Genomic DNA, 15,812 nt, shown 5'->3' with positions numbered 1-15,812 from the left:
GGTTGGGCTTTGTGCCTGAAGGCAATGTTAACCTATCGCTGTTGTGGCTCTAAGCCTGCCAACAGACACCACATATACACTCATCTGGCAGCAGGCAGAAAACACTGAGAAAAAAAAAGAAAAAAAAGCCTGCATGAAATGAGAGCTGGACCACATGCTGAGTGTTATGAATGCAACAGTACAGAGAGAAAAAACTATACAAACAAGCACAACAAAGAATCCAGAGGCGCTGTGGTCGGTAAACAGGAGCCCTAAGCAACCAGATGAAACCCAAATGATTTAATGTTGTGTTTCTCAGGGCAATGCCACAGATGAGGTTTGGGACTGGGCATAGCAGCGGGGACTCCGTGGAGCTCTGGAACATTAAATAACACACCATCTTTCATATATACACTGCTGTCATGGCTTCATATCCTTTTTTGTACATGCAGTTTTTTTCTTCATTTCAACAATGAACCACTATGAATCACTTTCTGACCTATCTTCTGCTGAGATCACTGAGAATGAGACTGATCCAGTAATAATAGCATACAATGTAGTAACTCTCTTTGTACTATTCATCTACACTCTATTACCAGTGCAGGACTATTCAGTTAGAGCAGATGGTGAACTAAATGCAGCAGTCCTTCTTTTAAAACAAAGGTCTAAAATGGAACATCTATAATTATCTTAATATAGGTATAAATGTTTCTAAACTAATAGTATGTGACACGCCGATGAATGACCTTTGCCACCCATGGAAATGGCTCTAGAGGAGCTTTAGCTTCACCTGTTACCATGTTCCTTTGTGTGTCATGTTCTCTGTGCCTTCTGCTCAAACATCTGAGTGATGATTAACAAAAGAAGACATGTTCTGGTTCTCTGACTTCAGAAGACTTCCTCCATCCTCACATCCTCAACAGAGACATTCTCTTTCCTATCCTATGATGTAATGACTGGGAATGAGAAGAAAGCCACCCAGCTTCAATTTGCACCCCTCCCCTTGTCTAAAGTTAGCTGCATCAGCTAAGCTAAGCCCATAACCACCAGCCACCAGCCCGATTCAATTACTGATTGCATGCCAAACTTTACTCAGGGGGGACTGGAAGAGTCAGGCCATGTGCCAGGTGGTGTGTGTGTGTGTGTGTGTGTGGGTGTGCTTCTCTAAGTCTGACATATTTGAGCTTAAGGACACCTGTACATGGATAAAGACACAGACACACACACAGTATATCAGTGTATTTGCTTTCCTGTACATGTCTGGACACACCCACATTTATATATATATATATATATGTAGTTCACACATCTGTGCATCTGTCAGGAAGCAGAGCAACCCAATACCAGGCTATCAGGCCGGACATATTAACCCTGCACTTCCCAGTCTCCAGAGACGTGAGGCGTGTCAGCCAGAGCGATAAGGTGTGGAAAGAGATGTTTCTGGGCAGAGGAGTTTATTTCCAACTGAACATGGCTGATTAAAGTTGGGAAACTACTGCGTATTTATAAGAAGTAAATTTAAGTAATTTAAGAGTGTATGTGCATGTTTTTCTGAATCAAGTGAATGAAAATACAGTATAGTGCTAGAAAGTGCTAGACAGTGCTAGACAGTGCTATATTTTATTTCAGTCATCCCTCAAATATACTGCAATTGTAAAACTAGATATAAATATATAAATAACATTTGTTCCATTTATATGCTTTAATATTTCTATTGCTGGCAGGTTTAATGTGTTAGATGAAACTGTGACTACTATAAAAATAAAAAGTCCGAAGAAAGTAATGAGATGGAAGTTGTGTAGAGTGAACCTACTGATAGAGAAGTATCATTATCCTTGCTACAGGCACAGACATACTTCACACCAAAGTAATCCCGAAAGGAAATTGCACGGCTCAAACTGATCTCGTCACAAGTCTTGAGAGATACCTTCCAATTTTCTAGAGAATTAGCTCACTGTTAAACATTTCTGGGAAAAATTCTCCAGAGGGATCCACTGAGCGTTTCATATGCTTCAAGAGAGGAAGCGTGTTCCAAAAATAAAATGAGAGAGCGAGAAAAGGCAAACAAGAAGATGGCAGCGCATGACACGAGAGAATAAGGAAGCAACACTCCCTCCTAGTGTCAGCACACACACACACACACACACACACAAAAACACACACACACACACTCACCAATGTGACAATGGCACACTCAGCAGTGAGCTGCGCGGCGCTGAACAGCGTCCTGACGAAGCGATAGATCTGCTTCTGCTCAGGATCGTGTTTTTCATAATCAGGAGGAATCTCAGTCTTCTGCAGTGAATAGAAGACAACAACAAAAACATCATTAGTCAAAATAGAAACAGGCTTTCACAACAGTTCTTACAAATCAGTCTTATTTTTAAACTGAGTAATTGCAAATTTTGGATATGGCGCGATGAGCATTAAAAGGCACTGCGGTCGATTTTTTGAGTGAAGCTGCGTAATTGTTAAGTGGGAGAATCGAAGTGAAAACACATGTGAAAGCTCCAGATGGCTCCAGAGACAGACAGATTTCCCCCCCCCCCACTACTTGATCCACGCGGGCTTATTTGCTGTTCATCAGCCTGTGTGATTCGCCGCGCTGATGAATCCTGACAGCTCTGCAGCTTTTCCCGGAATGGAAATGTATCTCGGGCTCAGGCCTTACCGAGAGCGGATGCAGCTTCTCGTCGAAAATGTCTAACACCATTCTTCCGTCGACCTCTCTGGAATGACAAACAGAGAGAACATCAGTCTGAATTATAAATTTGAAAAAATGTAAGATATGACTATAATAACGTACTCCTGAGATATCGCCTGTTCAATAAGCCATATATGGGCATTTAACTGAAGCTTGGAGCCCTGCATGAGAGCTTTAGCTTTATCTGCTGACCTCTGATGTTGATTTGATGCAGAACTGTGGAAACTAGTTATCATACCTGTTCTTTATGTGGTAGTATATTGCGAGGGATACACTGTTAAGACAAAAAAAAGACATAAAAATAGAATTACAAACTACATTTAAACCACTCTTCAATGTGAGATTAAACATTAAATAATAAGATATTTTAAATGAGACGCTTTTAGTTACCACTTGATGGTGTATTTGAGGTTGGGCTGACTGACAGTGCTGTCATCGAGGAATATAGTGGAACATGAGCTGTATTTCCGTCTCACTGGGCCCAGATGATGCTGGAGTTGACACACAAACATCAAAACAAATACACACACACATATCAATCTCTATTTCTGTCATACTTAGACCAGCCAAAAGGCCTGTTAACAGCTATGGAAAGTAGGGCACCTGTAAGCCCACAAACTAATTCTGTCCGTCCTCTGTCAGTGTCTGATATGGTTGAATGTAGTAATGGTGGATAATTTATGGTGGAGTGCATCTTTAAACAACCCCCAAACTTCCATTTAGTGGCTCATTTCATTCTAAATCTCTTTCTATTATTAAACCAGTCAAGAGCATTTAATTCCTGTTCATTTTCTGTCTTCCAGTGCTTCTTCTATCATTTAGAGAAATGTTTTGCTCATTTAGAACTATTGATAAGATCATTCTTTCCTTCAGGAAGTAAATGTATGTTTATTCTAAAAATTGCACCAAATTCCTGAGGGAGAGGTGAACAAAGATGAGCTGCACCATAATGTGATGAAACTACTGCTACGTCTAAATAATGACATCTAACTCACACACATGATGAGTGAGACTATAAATGGAGTTATAGGTTTGAAAGAGTGAAGCACAATGATTTTTTTTAAAAAGTGATGGGTTACTTTTTAAGGACTTTACCTTGTTCTCCGAAATGTGTGTGAACTTGCAAAAAACATAACACATTAAAAAATTACCATTTGCACGCTCGTGATAGTCACAAATGTATTACACTAAAAGATAAGAGGTTAAATATACTAAAAGTTGCATAATTAAATGTACTTTTTTAGCCTTTGTATCCTCTGATGTGTCTTTCATTTTACTCACATGGTTGATGTAAAGGCTCTTCCTTTTTTCTCGGACTGAAAAGGAAAGATGGAGAGACAGGTGTCAGTGCTGCCAGGCAACAAATGCTTCAAGTTCAGTCCCAGTGCAATACCACACCCTGACAGACAGGGAGCAGCATTTATCCAGGGTTCATAAGTTTCTTTCATTATAGATTTTGAGCAAATATTGGGAGGGCGTCCCAATTTTTTCCCTCTGATTCAACACTACATTACACACAGCAAACCAGTTTCAGCAAATAGCTTTTTTTTATGGAAAAAAGAACATTTCAAAGCCTGTAAATGTTTTTTCCTCTCCTCTTCAATTGAAAAATTGGTCTTAATGTGTGGGAATGAGTATGTGGCTAATGAATTTATCCATTCATCATTTTTGGCCTACATGAGTCCAAATTAAATCAAGTATAGTGACTGTTTTAATTTAAGTGGAGATTGTCTGGTTTCACTTTTCTTTCTGCTCACACAAATCTGGTCATTTGCAAGGCTAATTCAGCTTAACGGACGTAATGATTTGTTGGTTTTATGCTGTGGAGCTCACTTCACTGAGTGCAGTGTTGTGTCAGGCTAAATATGGCACGACACACGAGTGCAGCTGTGTGACAGCGCCAATGTGACAGCGCCTGTCTGTGTATCCATATGTGTTTATGTGTGTGTGTATATGTTCGCTCTGATGTAGGAGAACACACAACGGGGGGGAAAAGATCGCTGGCAAAGCAAACTGGAGCAGATGCAGAGCACACGGCATCGCGCACACACACACACACACACACAAACACACACACACACACACACAGACTGTGACGTAGTGTGCTGTTTGGCACTTATCAACCTGGTGCTGTCTGTCTCTCACCTATCTGACACACACACACACACACACACACACACCCTAATGGACTCGTTTTTTTCCCACTTAGCAGTTGTGACTGTGTGTATTGCTTTCTAGCAAAGAGCAGCAGTCTCTTATGACATAATTAGGGCTGTATAATTTAGTGCAAAAATAACACAAACATCACAAACAATCAATAAAAATATTAATAATAACATCTGTCTAGACAATGTGCTGTGATGCTCCTGTCAAATCAATTATTCACACGGCCTCAATAGAAAAGACTTCTCAAGTACTGCTAATGAGCAAGATAAAAGGCTGACATTTTAGTAACCAAAACACAGTTTTTGGGTCAAGACTACATAGTCTTATACATAATGATACACCTCATAGACCGACATGCACGTAAGCACAAACACAAACACACTGATATCAGCAGCGAAGACACATCGCCTGAGAACAGAAGACAAAATAGATATCAAGTACAAGCATACGATACAGCTGGAGACGACATAACGCTACCTGCCTGCTGACAGCACACACATTCATGCTTACCTCTCTTGTTGGAGACCGGAACTGAAAAAACACAAAGTCCAAGTTGTCTCTATGTTTGTTTTTTTAACATATACAGACATGCAAAATGGACAGGTGTTTTGAAAAGGGCAATGCACTTGTTACTAAGGTAATGAGAGGTTAACAAGATGACTGTGGTTTGAGTGGACCACAACACGGAAGACTTAACCGTGTCTCCAGACCAGTCAGACAGTCGTGTGTAAAGGTTTCGGTCTCAGTTTTAGAAGCATTACACCCTTACTCAGTTTAATATTTTCAGCTTTAGAATCAGGTCTTGTCGGGTCTATGTATAATATGCTGAGAAAATAGGCCTGCAGGCATTCACACACAAGCTTGATAAGTTTAATAAAAGAGCACTTAATATCAGATCAATACATCAGCCTTCAGGCTACGAACTCTTCAGTTGAAGCAGCTTTTCTACAGTGTGTGCAAATGCAACAATATTAAGCCTCTTATCGTCACAGTAAAGAGATTACGTCCAAACTGAAAATTAATCTCAAAAAACAACTTCATCACATTTCAGTTGATTAAACTATGATGTTACTGCCACTCTGTGGGGTGCTGACTGCTACAGGATCAGTCTCGCTGCCTGACAGTAGATAGACAAAAATGATCAAAACACCACTGTTGAAGGCTGCCGGTGTGAAGTTTTCACTGGAGTCTGCAGCGCCTTTATGGTGGATGAAAGGTGTGGGTCAATTGTATTGTGCTCTGAAATCCCTGCATCCATGCTGAAGATCGCTTTCACACAAAATTAAGCTGCACATGACATCACTTGACTTGAGTTTAAAAGAAAAAGATACTTAGAAATGATTTTACACAGAGTGCTTGATTGTTTGATGCATAATCTTCCACATATGGAAGAGCTGCACTTTGAATGACCTCTCACATTTTAGAAGATCAATGACAAATATTACAAAGTACAATCAATTAAGTCGTTTGACATTTGAGTTTGCTTACTTATTTTATAATAGACTGGTGCTGGTTGCGTGCCATTTCATCAAGGTATTAAAAATGTATAAAGCATGCATAATTGCACAGCGCTTTAAATTTGCACAGAGCATTCTTCTCCAGACTTCAGATGGAATGCACATACTGATCTAAGAGCCATCAGATATAAGCTATAAGAATTTCATCAGCCAAACAAGATGAATAGCAGATCACAGTCCTCGTACTGATCTTATTGCAAGCCGAGACGTGTGACGTTTTTAAAGATGCAGAGGTTTGAGAGAAAGGGCGAGGTGCTCACCGTCTGTCTGTGACTTGCTGAGGAAGATGGTGCTGGCCCGGGGATGATCCGAGGGATTGTACTCCATGGGCAGATCTGAAAATAGAGGAAAGAAAATGTAATTCTCACAAGTAGCGCCTGTTTTTCAGCTCAAATGGATTTCTACATCTTATGAAAAATGAGGACAACCAGGCTACACTTCTCGTATAAAATCAGTTTGAGTGTGAGTCAGCGTACCGAACAAGTTCTTGATGTTCTTAATGTCTTTACAGCAGCAGCAGATGTGCAGAGCTCTGCTATACTAAGCAATGAACATCAGGCCATCATGTTTTACCACAATAACTACAGTACAACACATGGTGGGTTTTTTCTTTTTTCTAATTTGAGGTTAAATGTGTGGGACTGGCTTTAGGGGTTAACCACCTCTCTTAGCTAAATGGAAAAACAATCAGTCAGCTGACAGTAAAGCTGCACCAGCACTGTGTAAACAACAGTTTGTAAATCGATGTGCTAAGCAAACAAAGCAGAAAGGTATAGATTTGTTTTAGATCACTGTCTGTACACACACGTACCACCTAGGATCAACCACCAGATTAAACAGCAACTGGCACAAATAGCAATAAATCAAAGGTAAAAAGATCTGAACATTGAATAGCTGATGAACTTGACGACAGCCTTTATTGTACAATTTCTGTCTTATGATTCTGACCTTACCATTATTCCTATGAACATTTTCCAACTCCAAACCATATAAACTTGAATGCTTGTTGGATTTAATCGTTTTCTGGTTGTGTAATGAGGAAGGGTGTGGCCTAAAGTGATTAACATCTTAAGGTATTGAGGTGTGCATAATTATGAGGCAGCTTGATTACCTCAGGTTACAAAAAATGCCAAAAAAAAATATTGAAGTGACACTGAAAAGTCAAAAATCGTAAAAAGCCATTAAGACGGATTCAACACTGTTGAAATAAACTAAACTAAACAATTGAGGTATGACAACCGGACAATCAAAATTAATCCTCCAGTACCAACACTGGCACTGCAACTTCTATGGACTGCCCTGAAGTACAGTAGAAGTGCTCAGGTACAAGGCTTAGGTTAAGAAGGGTGAAACATGACCGCCACTGACTAAGATTCACAAGTGTCAACATTGGGCCAAGAAATACCTGATTGCAGATTTTTCAAAATGTGAAAATGAGAGGACCAGATGGATGGGCTGAGACCGGGTTCACTAATGGATACGACACCGCTTCGAGTCAGGTGCCAGCAAGATGAAGAAGGGGTACTGGTATGGGCTACTTTCATGGATGGACTGAAAATCAATTCCCAAACCTACTGCCAGTTTTTGGAAGATACTTTCTTCAAGCAGTTGTACAGGAAAAGGTCCTCAGCATTCAAGAAGGCCTTGATCTTTATGCAGGACGAAGCTCCAACACATGCATCCAAGTACTAAACTGCTTGGCTAGCCAGCAAAGGCCTAAAAGATGATCAAATAATGACCTGGCCCGCTTCCTAGCCTGGCTTAAATCCTATTGAGAACATTTGGGCCCTTCTCAAAGGACAATACACCTGTTTGAACACCATTTGGGAGGCTGTGGTTACTGCTTCAGCCGAAGCTGATCATGAACGGATCAAGAAACTGACTCCATGAATTGGGGGCTCATGGCAGCTATTGAAAAGAAATTGATCACTAAATAGTTTTGAGAGGCATTCAAATTGCTTGTTTTGTCCAACCGACAATACCAAATTTACGATGATATAAAAGCATGTGAACAATATTTTCACATTCTGAACTAACTCAGGGACTTGTCAAGGCCTTCCTTTCTTTTTTTGTTTTCCAGGTAAAGGTGGTTGTTGCTATATTCACCTGAACTTCTACATTACAACACGGATATCTATTTTAAAAAATCACCTTTCAACTTTCAATGTGTCCTGTAACACACTTCCCTTCCGTTGTTTGATGTGTACGTGCCAAACCAGAACCAGTCATAGACACTGCTGCCTGGCAGATGCCTGCTATGTAGAAATCACTGAATACATCACTATCAATCTTGTGTCCTTGTTCTTTGCCCTGATTAAATCCCATAGGACACAACATGCTGCTGAGCTGTCTTATTATTTAGTTGAAAAAGAAGAAATTTACAAAGAGCAGTTGTGAGTCAGTAGTTTTTCATAGCTGTGGTTGCAGAAACAGAGAACCAGTGTTTGAACAGTGGATTAGTATTATACCCTGAAGCACAGGCGGCACCAGGACATCATGCTTGGTGAAGCTGAAAGTCAGCAACATAATGAGTTGTTGTTTTTTTGTTGTTGTTTTTTTTACAATTAATTAAAGATATAAAAAATGAAAAAATACTTTAATGAAGCTGTTTATATGCTTGCATCAATCTAATGCTTTTTCAGTCTTAATTCTACTCTAATGCTGTAAATTGTCACAATATATCACAAAATATGACGCAGCAGTATTAGCATTGTGAGGCATTTCAACAAGATTTCAAAGTTGGAATAGAAGTTTCATGACACACAGGATTTAAGAGCTCGGATGATTTGATGTCTCCAGCATAACAGGCACAATGCCGAGTCCAGACTGACCAGTCTGAAGTATAATGAGGCTGAAGATTAATTAGCATATCTCTGCTGGTGCCTTCAGTCGTCTGCAGGGATTTAATGACCTGAAGGAGAAGTTTCACATACAGTATGAAGCAACTGTGGACAACAGATGCTGTCACAATCATATTCATTTAGAAATCATTACTTTACAGCTTTAACCACATTAAACATCATATTCTATAGGCTGATTTAAACATGCCTATTGGCTGTGGAGTGTTTGATTTGATATACTTTCTTTATATTTGAAGCATTATTCAGTTAGTTCTGTGCATTTGCTAAAACTCGCTTTGCACTGCTTCACCTGAATACCCCCGCCCCCCTTCCTCCTTTACACACCTGTTTGTTCCTCTCCTCCCACCTGTGCACGCCTGTGCTTGGCACCAAAACACACAGACAAGCAAAACAAATTCAGGAAACAATCAGAGCGCTGCTTGCGTCGATCGTTATAATCAGTAACTAAAGGCTTCTGTCTCTCCTCTCAGCGCTCTATCACTAAAATAACCTGCTACCTATTGCCTCCAAATACCAAATTGCAGGCCAAGTAATTCATTAAATGTTTCAGCATAATATTTCCATGATCACTTTGGACAGGCATTGCCTCCCCTAGCCTCTTAATAGCACCGCCTATGTACTCAAGGTTGCTTGAATTTTATGGTGCTCTAGTGAGGGGATTTAATATCCTGAACAACCTTCTATGAAACATTTGTTGACATAAGGTAATGATAATTATCGTGTTCCAGTCTAAGTTAAGCATTAACTCTCAACTTGTAATCCTAACTTCCTAAAATCTCATTATAAAAGGAGAAAAAAATGAAATAAAGGGGGAGGAAACTGAACTAAAATTCAACACAGACAAGCAGCGTGGGGGTGGTGACCCCATCAGCAGCTTCCTGGTTTCTTAGATGATGTCATTGAAACAGGAAGGGCCAGAAAAGACCAACACCCAGATTTACTCATACAGAGAGTGTGAGAAACTGATGCAGAGAGAGAGAGAGAGGGACTGATAATAAGGGAGGAAGGGGCAAAGGGGGCGAGGCAGCAGAAAATGAAGTGATGAGAGTGATATATTTGAAATGTGATTGACAGGGAGAGAGAGGAGAAGAGGGGAGATAAAAAAAAAGTGAGATAATAGGGAGAGTGGGGATGTAGAGGTGGAGAGGATATGAGAAAAGGAGAATAAGAGATGAGAGCAAAGATGAGGAGAAACGAAAGAAGGGGGATGAGTGCAGCTACAGTGTGAAACCTCCTGGAAATGAGTTGAACTCGAGTTTCAGTGCATCATTAAAACAAACTAAGTGCTTATAAGTAGAGAGCATACCTGAGATCACATTCACAGAGCCTCTCTCTCACTACACAGCAGGTCGTGCATGTGAGCCACAGCTATTGTGTCCACAACTCTTTTGAACTACTGTCTTTTTTGTGTTTGAGAGCCACTTGAAGAGCCTCAAAGGACACACGCACGCTGTCACGATGTAGGAGGAAGTAACATACGATGATGAATACAAAACGGCTGTGTGGGAAGAAGCGAAGAGTAGTGAAGAAGAACTGAAGGTGGTTTAATGATGCTATACACACACACACACACACACACACACACACACACACACACACACACACACACACACACACACACAGTCGTCTGCAGCACATCACTTGAAAGCTGAAATTTCTCCAATCTTGAGAGGCAGGATATTAGGTAACTTTTTTTTTTAAACATGCATTTAAATAACTTCCTCATAATGTAACATTTTCAAGACAGGAAGCAGCGTCCCTCTTCGGAGATGGTGTCAGTGACCTTTGGTGTGGTTCCACCCTGCCATATTTTTTCAGACTTTTTTTACTCCAACTTCATCGGAGGGTGGGCGAAAGCACCCAACTTCCTGCGTTTCAGGAAGCGGAGAGGAAATGAAGTAGGGGGTTGGCGGGGTTACGCATTGTTAGGGAGGTGCGCGTTAAGAACAAAGAGTGGAGGGATTTACGCTCCTGCCGAATCCCCCTGCAGAGTACACGCCAACACACCTACAGTATGGGAAAGATGGACGACGCTAAAACGGCTCTGTCTCGTTGCTCTACTAAATTCTCTGATAAATGAATACACTTCTGCCAGCGTTCCATTAAAAGGAATATAAATCTATCACCCAGGCATTGTCTTGTCAGCGACGATGATGTAAGACTGCACAATCATACAATAATAAATACAGAGAAGAAGCTGGGTGATATGATGATGTATACTATCAGACAATATTTATTTGTCAACTGTCAGAGACTTTAATATTCTGTTTATACCAATAGCGCTCCCTGTAATATCTCTGCTTGTATTAGGCAACTGTGGGCAATGATGCAAATCAATGAGTAGGGCTGATTGATGAATTTTTATATCATCACTGTACATATATTTAATTATTTTCCTTTAAGGTGGGAATCTGAGTGAGTTTATAGCTTGATCAGCTTAATCAGTGGAAAGTTGACATTTTTCATACATATTTTCAACTGCAGTCCATGTGCAGGTGTAATGACAGCTACAAAATACACATAAAAGACATTAAAATGGCAACAGCAATATGTGTGGCAAAGCAGGCTTCAGGGTATTTAAATAGGTTACAGAGTATGGTCACACACTTGATTGTCTTTTAATGACTGATGATTTTAAATTAATTTCAAATGAACAATATGTGTCACAGCCTCTAATAAGTGTTGGTAATGACAGCTCATAATACACAGGGGAGGTACTTTAAACTTTTTTAAATAAGAACTATGTACTCCTGCATGCATCTCATCAGCCACTTCTGTCATAACTAATTGTTGGCTTAATTTTGAGCTACATTTCATATTGCATCCATGCTGTCTTCTCCAGAAGATTAATAGTACAGAAAATGAATCCAGTTGTTTGCCTTCATAGATGATCAAGCTGGTTGAATTCATTTATCCTCCTCCATAGCTTCATAGTAAGCAGATGTAGTTTCCAGCATGACTCCATCTTTTATATTCTGGTAGCACAGCATGTTAAGATGTCATGTTATAAAGACTCATGACAGATAGGTATAAGTTGTCTTCTAACTCTGTTCATTAAAAAGAATGAATCAAAGTTCAGTAGGTCGCATACAGTACATACCACCTTTGAGCCATGAGAAACTCTGTAAGATTGACCTAAAAAAGAAACTGATGCCCGTGGTCATACAGGGAACAAGAATAGCTGTATGACTGTAGTGAACAGTTCGCTGGCACTCTGTCTTCTTGCCCCTCGTAGTCTGTAATGAGGTTGGCTGCCGGGGGGGTGCGACATCAGCCCCAAAAAGGAAGACCCTTTACTGGTTTTTTGGCCGCCCTTCCGAGAGGTGCGAGCCTGAAGGAATCCAGATGGTGCGAGCCAGGCGCTGCCCGGCTGTCAACAGCATGCTATCAAACAGTACGCCCACATGGTGGAGATAAGAAGCACACAGCACGTCTTGTAATGGGAGCGTTTGAGAAAATAGCACAAGATGTAAGCTGGTGTTTGAAAATAGACGCGTTAAAAGGGACACAGCGTTTGCGTGGTTCTAGTTAAGTGTCACACTGGATGCTATTTTTAAAACGTCAGCTAAAAAGTGTTCTGTTGCTGTTTTGAAATGATGCAATCTGGTTCAACCGCTCATACTTGATTTATTTGGCCTTTTAAATTCACTCTATCAGGATTTTACCTAACTTTTTTTATCATGAGGAGTCAGTGTAAATTCTAGTGAAGCGAATGCGGCAAAGCAACAACAAACCATCCCTCAGTTTATCCATGAAGTATGTTGGAGCGTCATGCTGTTGTCTGAATTTACCTTCAATGACAGAAGCTCTTGCCCTATTTGCCTCCTGTTTGCCTCTCTTTGTCTCACCTTGAATGTCAGCCAGATGCTTTGTGGTGTAAAACAGCCTCCTGAGTGCAGTGCAGAGCAGAAAGAAGCCAAACAATTTTCATCTGATGCTTATCAAAGCGCAAACTTTATGACCGCTTGCACCGCATGATGCTGTGATTTGAAACCTGATAACACACCTGTGTATGTGTTGTAATGTGAGAACAGAGAAAAGTGAGAAAAAAAAAAAAGCAAGGTCACAACCTGGTCTATGGTTGGACTGTGTATGAAACGCTGTGTGAGTCAGTGATGGACAAACACAGCTTACAACATGCTCAGTGGTCATTGTTAGTGAATAAGGGCAGATATTGACAGTTAAGTGTCTCTCACCTTGGATAACAAAGGAACTCATTACTGGCTCTGCTGTTCTATTAACTCCACTCTACTAACTATGCGTGTGTTATCAGTGCTACGGCATTTATCACTATATTACTTTATGATACCACTGCTGTGTTTTTATTTGAGCAGTGTGTGTGTGTGATAAGCCCGAATTAAAGCTGCACTGGTGAGATTTATGAGATGAGATTAGAAGATTTATTATGAAAAAAAACACCTTAATTAGGGATGAGGGATATGGCTTTAAAACAAATTGGCTACTTTTCAGGGTATTTTTGCGATAATCACAAACTCTTCATACTCAACAAGGTGCTTCTACTTTTGGTGGTGAAATAAGTTTGTTGTATTGCTCCTTTTTAATGGTCCAGTCTTCCTGCACTTGTTATACATTACTGTGATTTGTTGTGCATCTGTACTTCTATGACAAAACCACTTCCACATGACTGAAGTTGCTCCCCTGTTTAGAACTAACTCCCCCACCGCAGAGCAACTGCTACTTTCACTTTCAGCCATGCTTGTTGTTACTGTGCACAATGGTATGATGTCATGACATTAACAAGTTGGAACACTGACATTATCATGATATTTGATAGTTTTTTTTTATCATATTAAAAATGATACTGATATTATCATGAAAGATACAATATGATAATTCTGTTTTGAATACCTCTCTGACAAATCAAAATAAACATTCTCACTTCCTGTCGCACGCTGAAGTTTAAAAAAATCCAGGTTTCTGAAATTCCAAAGAGACAAATGTAAAGGTGGTTAGAGAAACCACATGAATGAAATGCTTAATGACTCATCGTCCTTTCTGCTTTACACACACGCACGCACGCACGCACGCACGCACGCACACACACACACACACACACACACACACACACACACACACACACACACACACACACACACACACACACACACACACACACACAAAACAAGTGAGCAAAACCCCAGCAGCATCATCACAGCTCTTCCAAACAGCTTAAACCACCATTAAGCTTGAATCATTGATCGGCAACATCTGCCAAACTCAGCGCAATGACGCAGACTCATCAGAGGGAAAGAGCTGAGCTATTTATTAAAAAACAAAACAACAAGGACAAAAAGAGGGGAGGGGAATTAGTTGAGGGCATTTCACCTGAATTCAACAAAAAACACATTTCCTCTCTTACAGGATGTACTAAGTAATAAGTTATGCCTCTGACTTTACACACTGAAAAAACTCCACCTTAAAAAAGTCTGTCATGACATTTTGTTCCCTTTCAGTCAGTTCACTTCTCGGTGCATTACGACACATATAGTATGGGATATCATATGGTTTGTGCTTTCCTTCAAGGAGCATAAGTCTGTCTTTTCATCACTTCAATGTGTCTCAAACTGAAGCATATGTGTACAAGATTACAATAAGTGATTTCAGTTTATTTTCAAGGGTATTTCTGAATTAAAAAGTGCCCACAAAAAAACACCAAAAGATGCCTACACAACACTCGACCAAAGTACAATGTACATTTCTAGAAGAAATGCATTTGATTGCTGCCAGCTGCTGCAATTTTATTTTTACTGTAATGACACCAATGATTGAAAAAGGATCCGACTGCACAGAATTATCAGTATCCATGTCTGTACAGTATTCCCAAATATGCTTGCAATTGGACAATGCGATCAAGAGTTATGACAGTTCATCTAAAGTATTCAGTATTCATCTAAATAATGTATCAATTTCACAAAGGTGAGTCACATGAATCTAAAATATCTGCACTTGCTTTTGCCATGTTGGTTCAAGGTTCTGAGGGAGCCCTCCTATTTACACACAGACACACACACTTGCATCAGGTAGGTGAACTTTTTACACATGATGTACTAAACAAACAGCACACCTCCTATCTGCCTGTGCAAGCCATATCCTGTTCTGTAACGGGGAAGACATCCTGGTATCACATGAGGAAAAACCTCACGAGGAACTACAATAAAAGTACAGCCTGGAGGCACCGGTGCTGGAGGGACTACATTAAAACATCCACCCAGCCCCCCCCCCCCAAAAAAAAGAATGTCTACCCATCCATCAGAGTGACGTGTCACAGTGTACCTGGCCCTGTGTACTGATGTGTCAGACATGGAGCTGGAGCGCTGTTGTTGATTACTTTCAAACTTGACGGATGGCTGTAATTAGGTGAAGTTGACATGAAGCAGCACAGAGGAGAGAAGGAGGACTGTTCTCCCAAAAAAGCTGCTGATGGAACACATACAACTAAATACACAGAGAGAAATGGAGATATAAAGAAATATTCTAAAGGCAAGTAAAATGGTGGCTCCAAATAGTTATTGACATTTCCTTCATGCAGGCACTTAAGTCTCATTCAAGTTTAATCTCGCAGCA

General features: G+C 40.3%; 1 protein-coding gene across 2 annotated transcripts in view; it reads right to left on the bottom strand.

Moving 5' to 3' along the window:
• The window catches only part of ccny (cyclin Y), a 36,586-nt gene that overhangs the window by 6,869 nt on the left and 13,905 nt on the right, over positions 1–15,812 (bottom strand). Inside the window, exons 2-8 of one of the 2 annotated variants that reach the window (XM_062441148.1) lie at positions 6,627–6,701; positions 3,965–3,999; positions 3,779–3,802; positions 3,074–3,174; positions 2,922–2,957; positions 2,651–2,708; positions 2,155–2,274 (exon numbers count right to left, since the gene is read on the bottom strand). In XM_062441148.1, the coding sequence (XP_062297132.1) occupies positions 2,155–2,274; positions 2,651–2,708; positions 2,922–2,957; positions 3,074–3,174; positions 3,779–3,802; positions 3,965–3,999; positions 6,627–6,701 (449 nt within the window). The remainder of the gene's footprint in view (positions 1–2,154; positions 2,275–2,650; positions 2,709–2,921; positions 2,958–3,073; positions 3,175–3,778; positions 3,803–3,964; positions 4,000–6,626; positions 6,702–15,812) is intronic. The other variant, XM_062441150.1, reaches the window with a different exon arrangement.

Source organism: Scomber scombrus, chromosome 20 (genome assembly GCF_963691925.1).
Source record: "Scomber scombrus chromosome 20, fScoSco1.1, whole genome shotgun sequence".
NCBI classification, from domain to species: Eukaryota; Metazoa; Chordata; class Actinopteri; order Scombriformes; family Scombridae; genus Scomber; species Scomber scombrus.
This window is presented reverse-complemented; position numbering and strand designations above follow the sequence as displayed.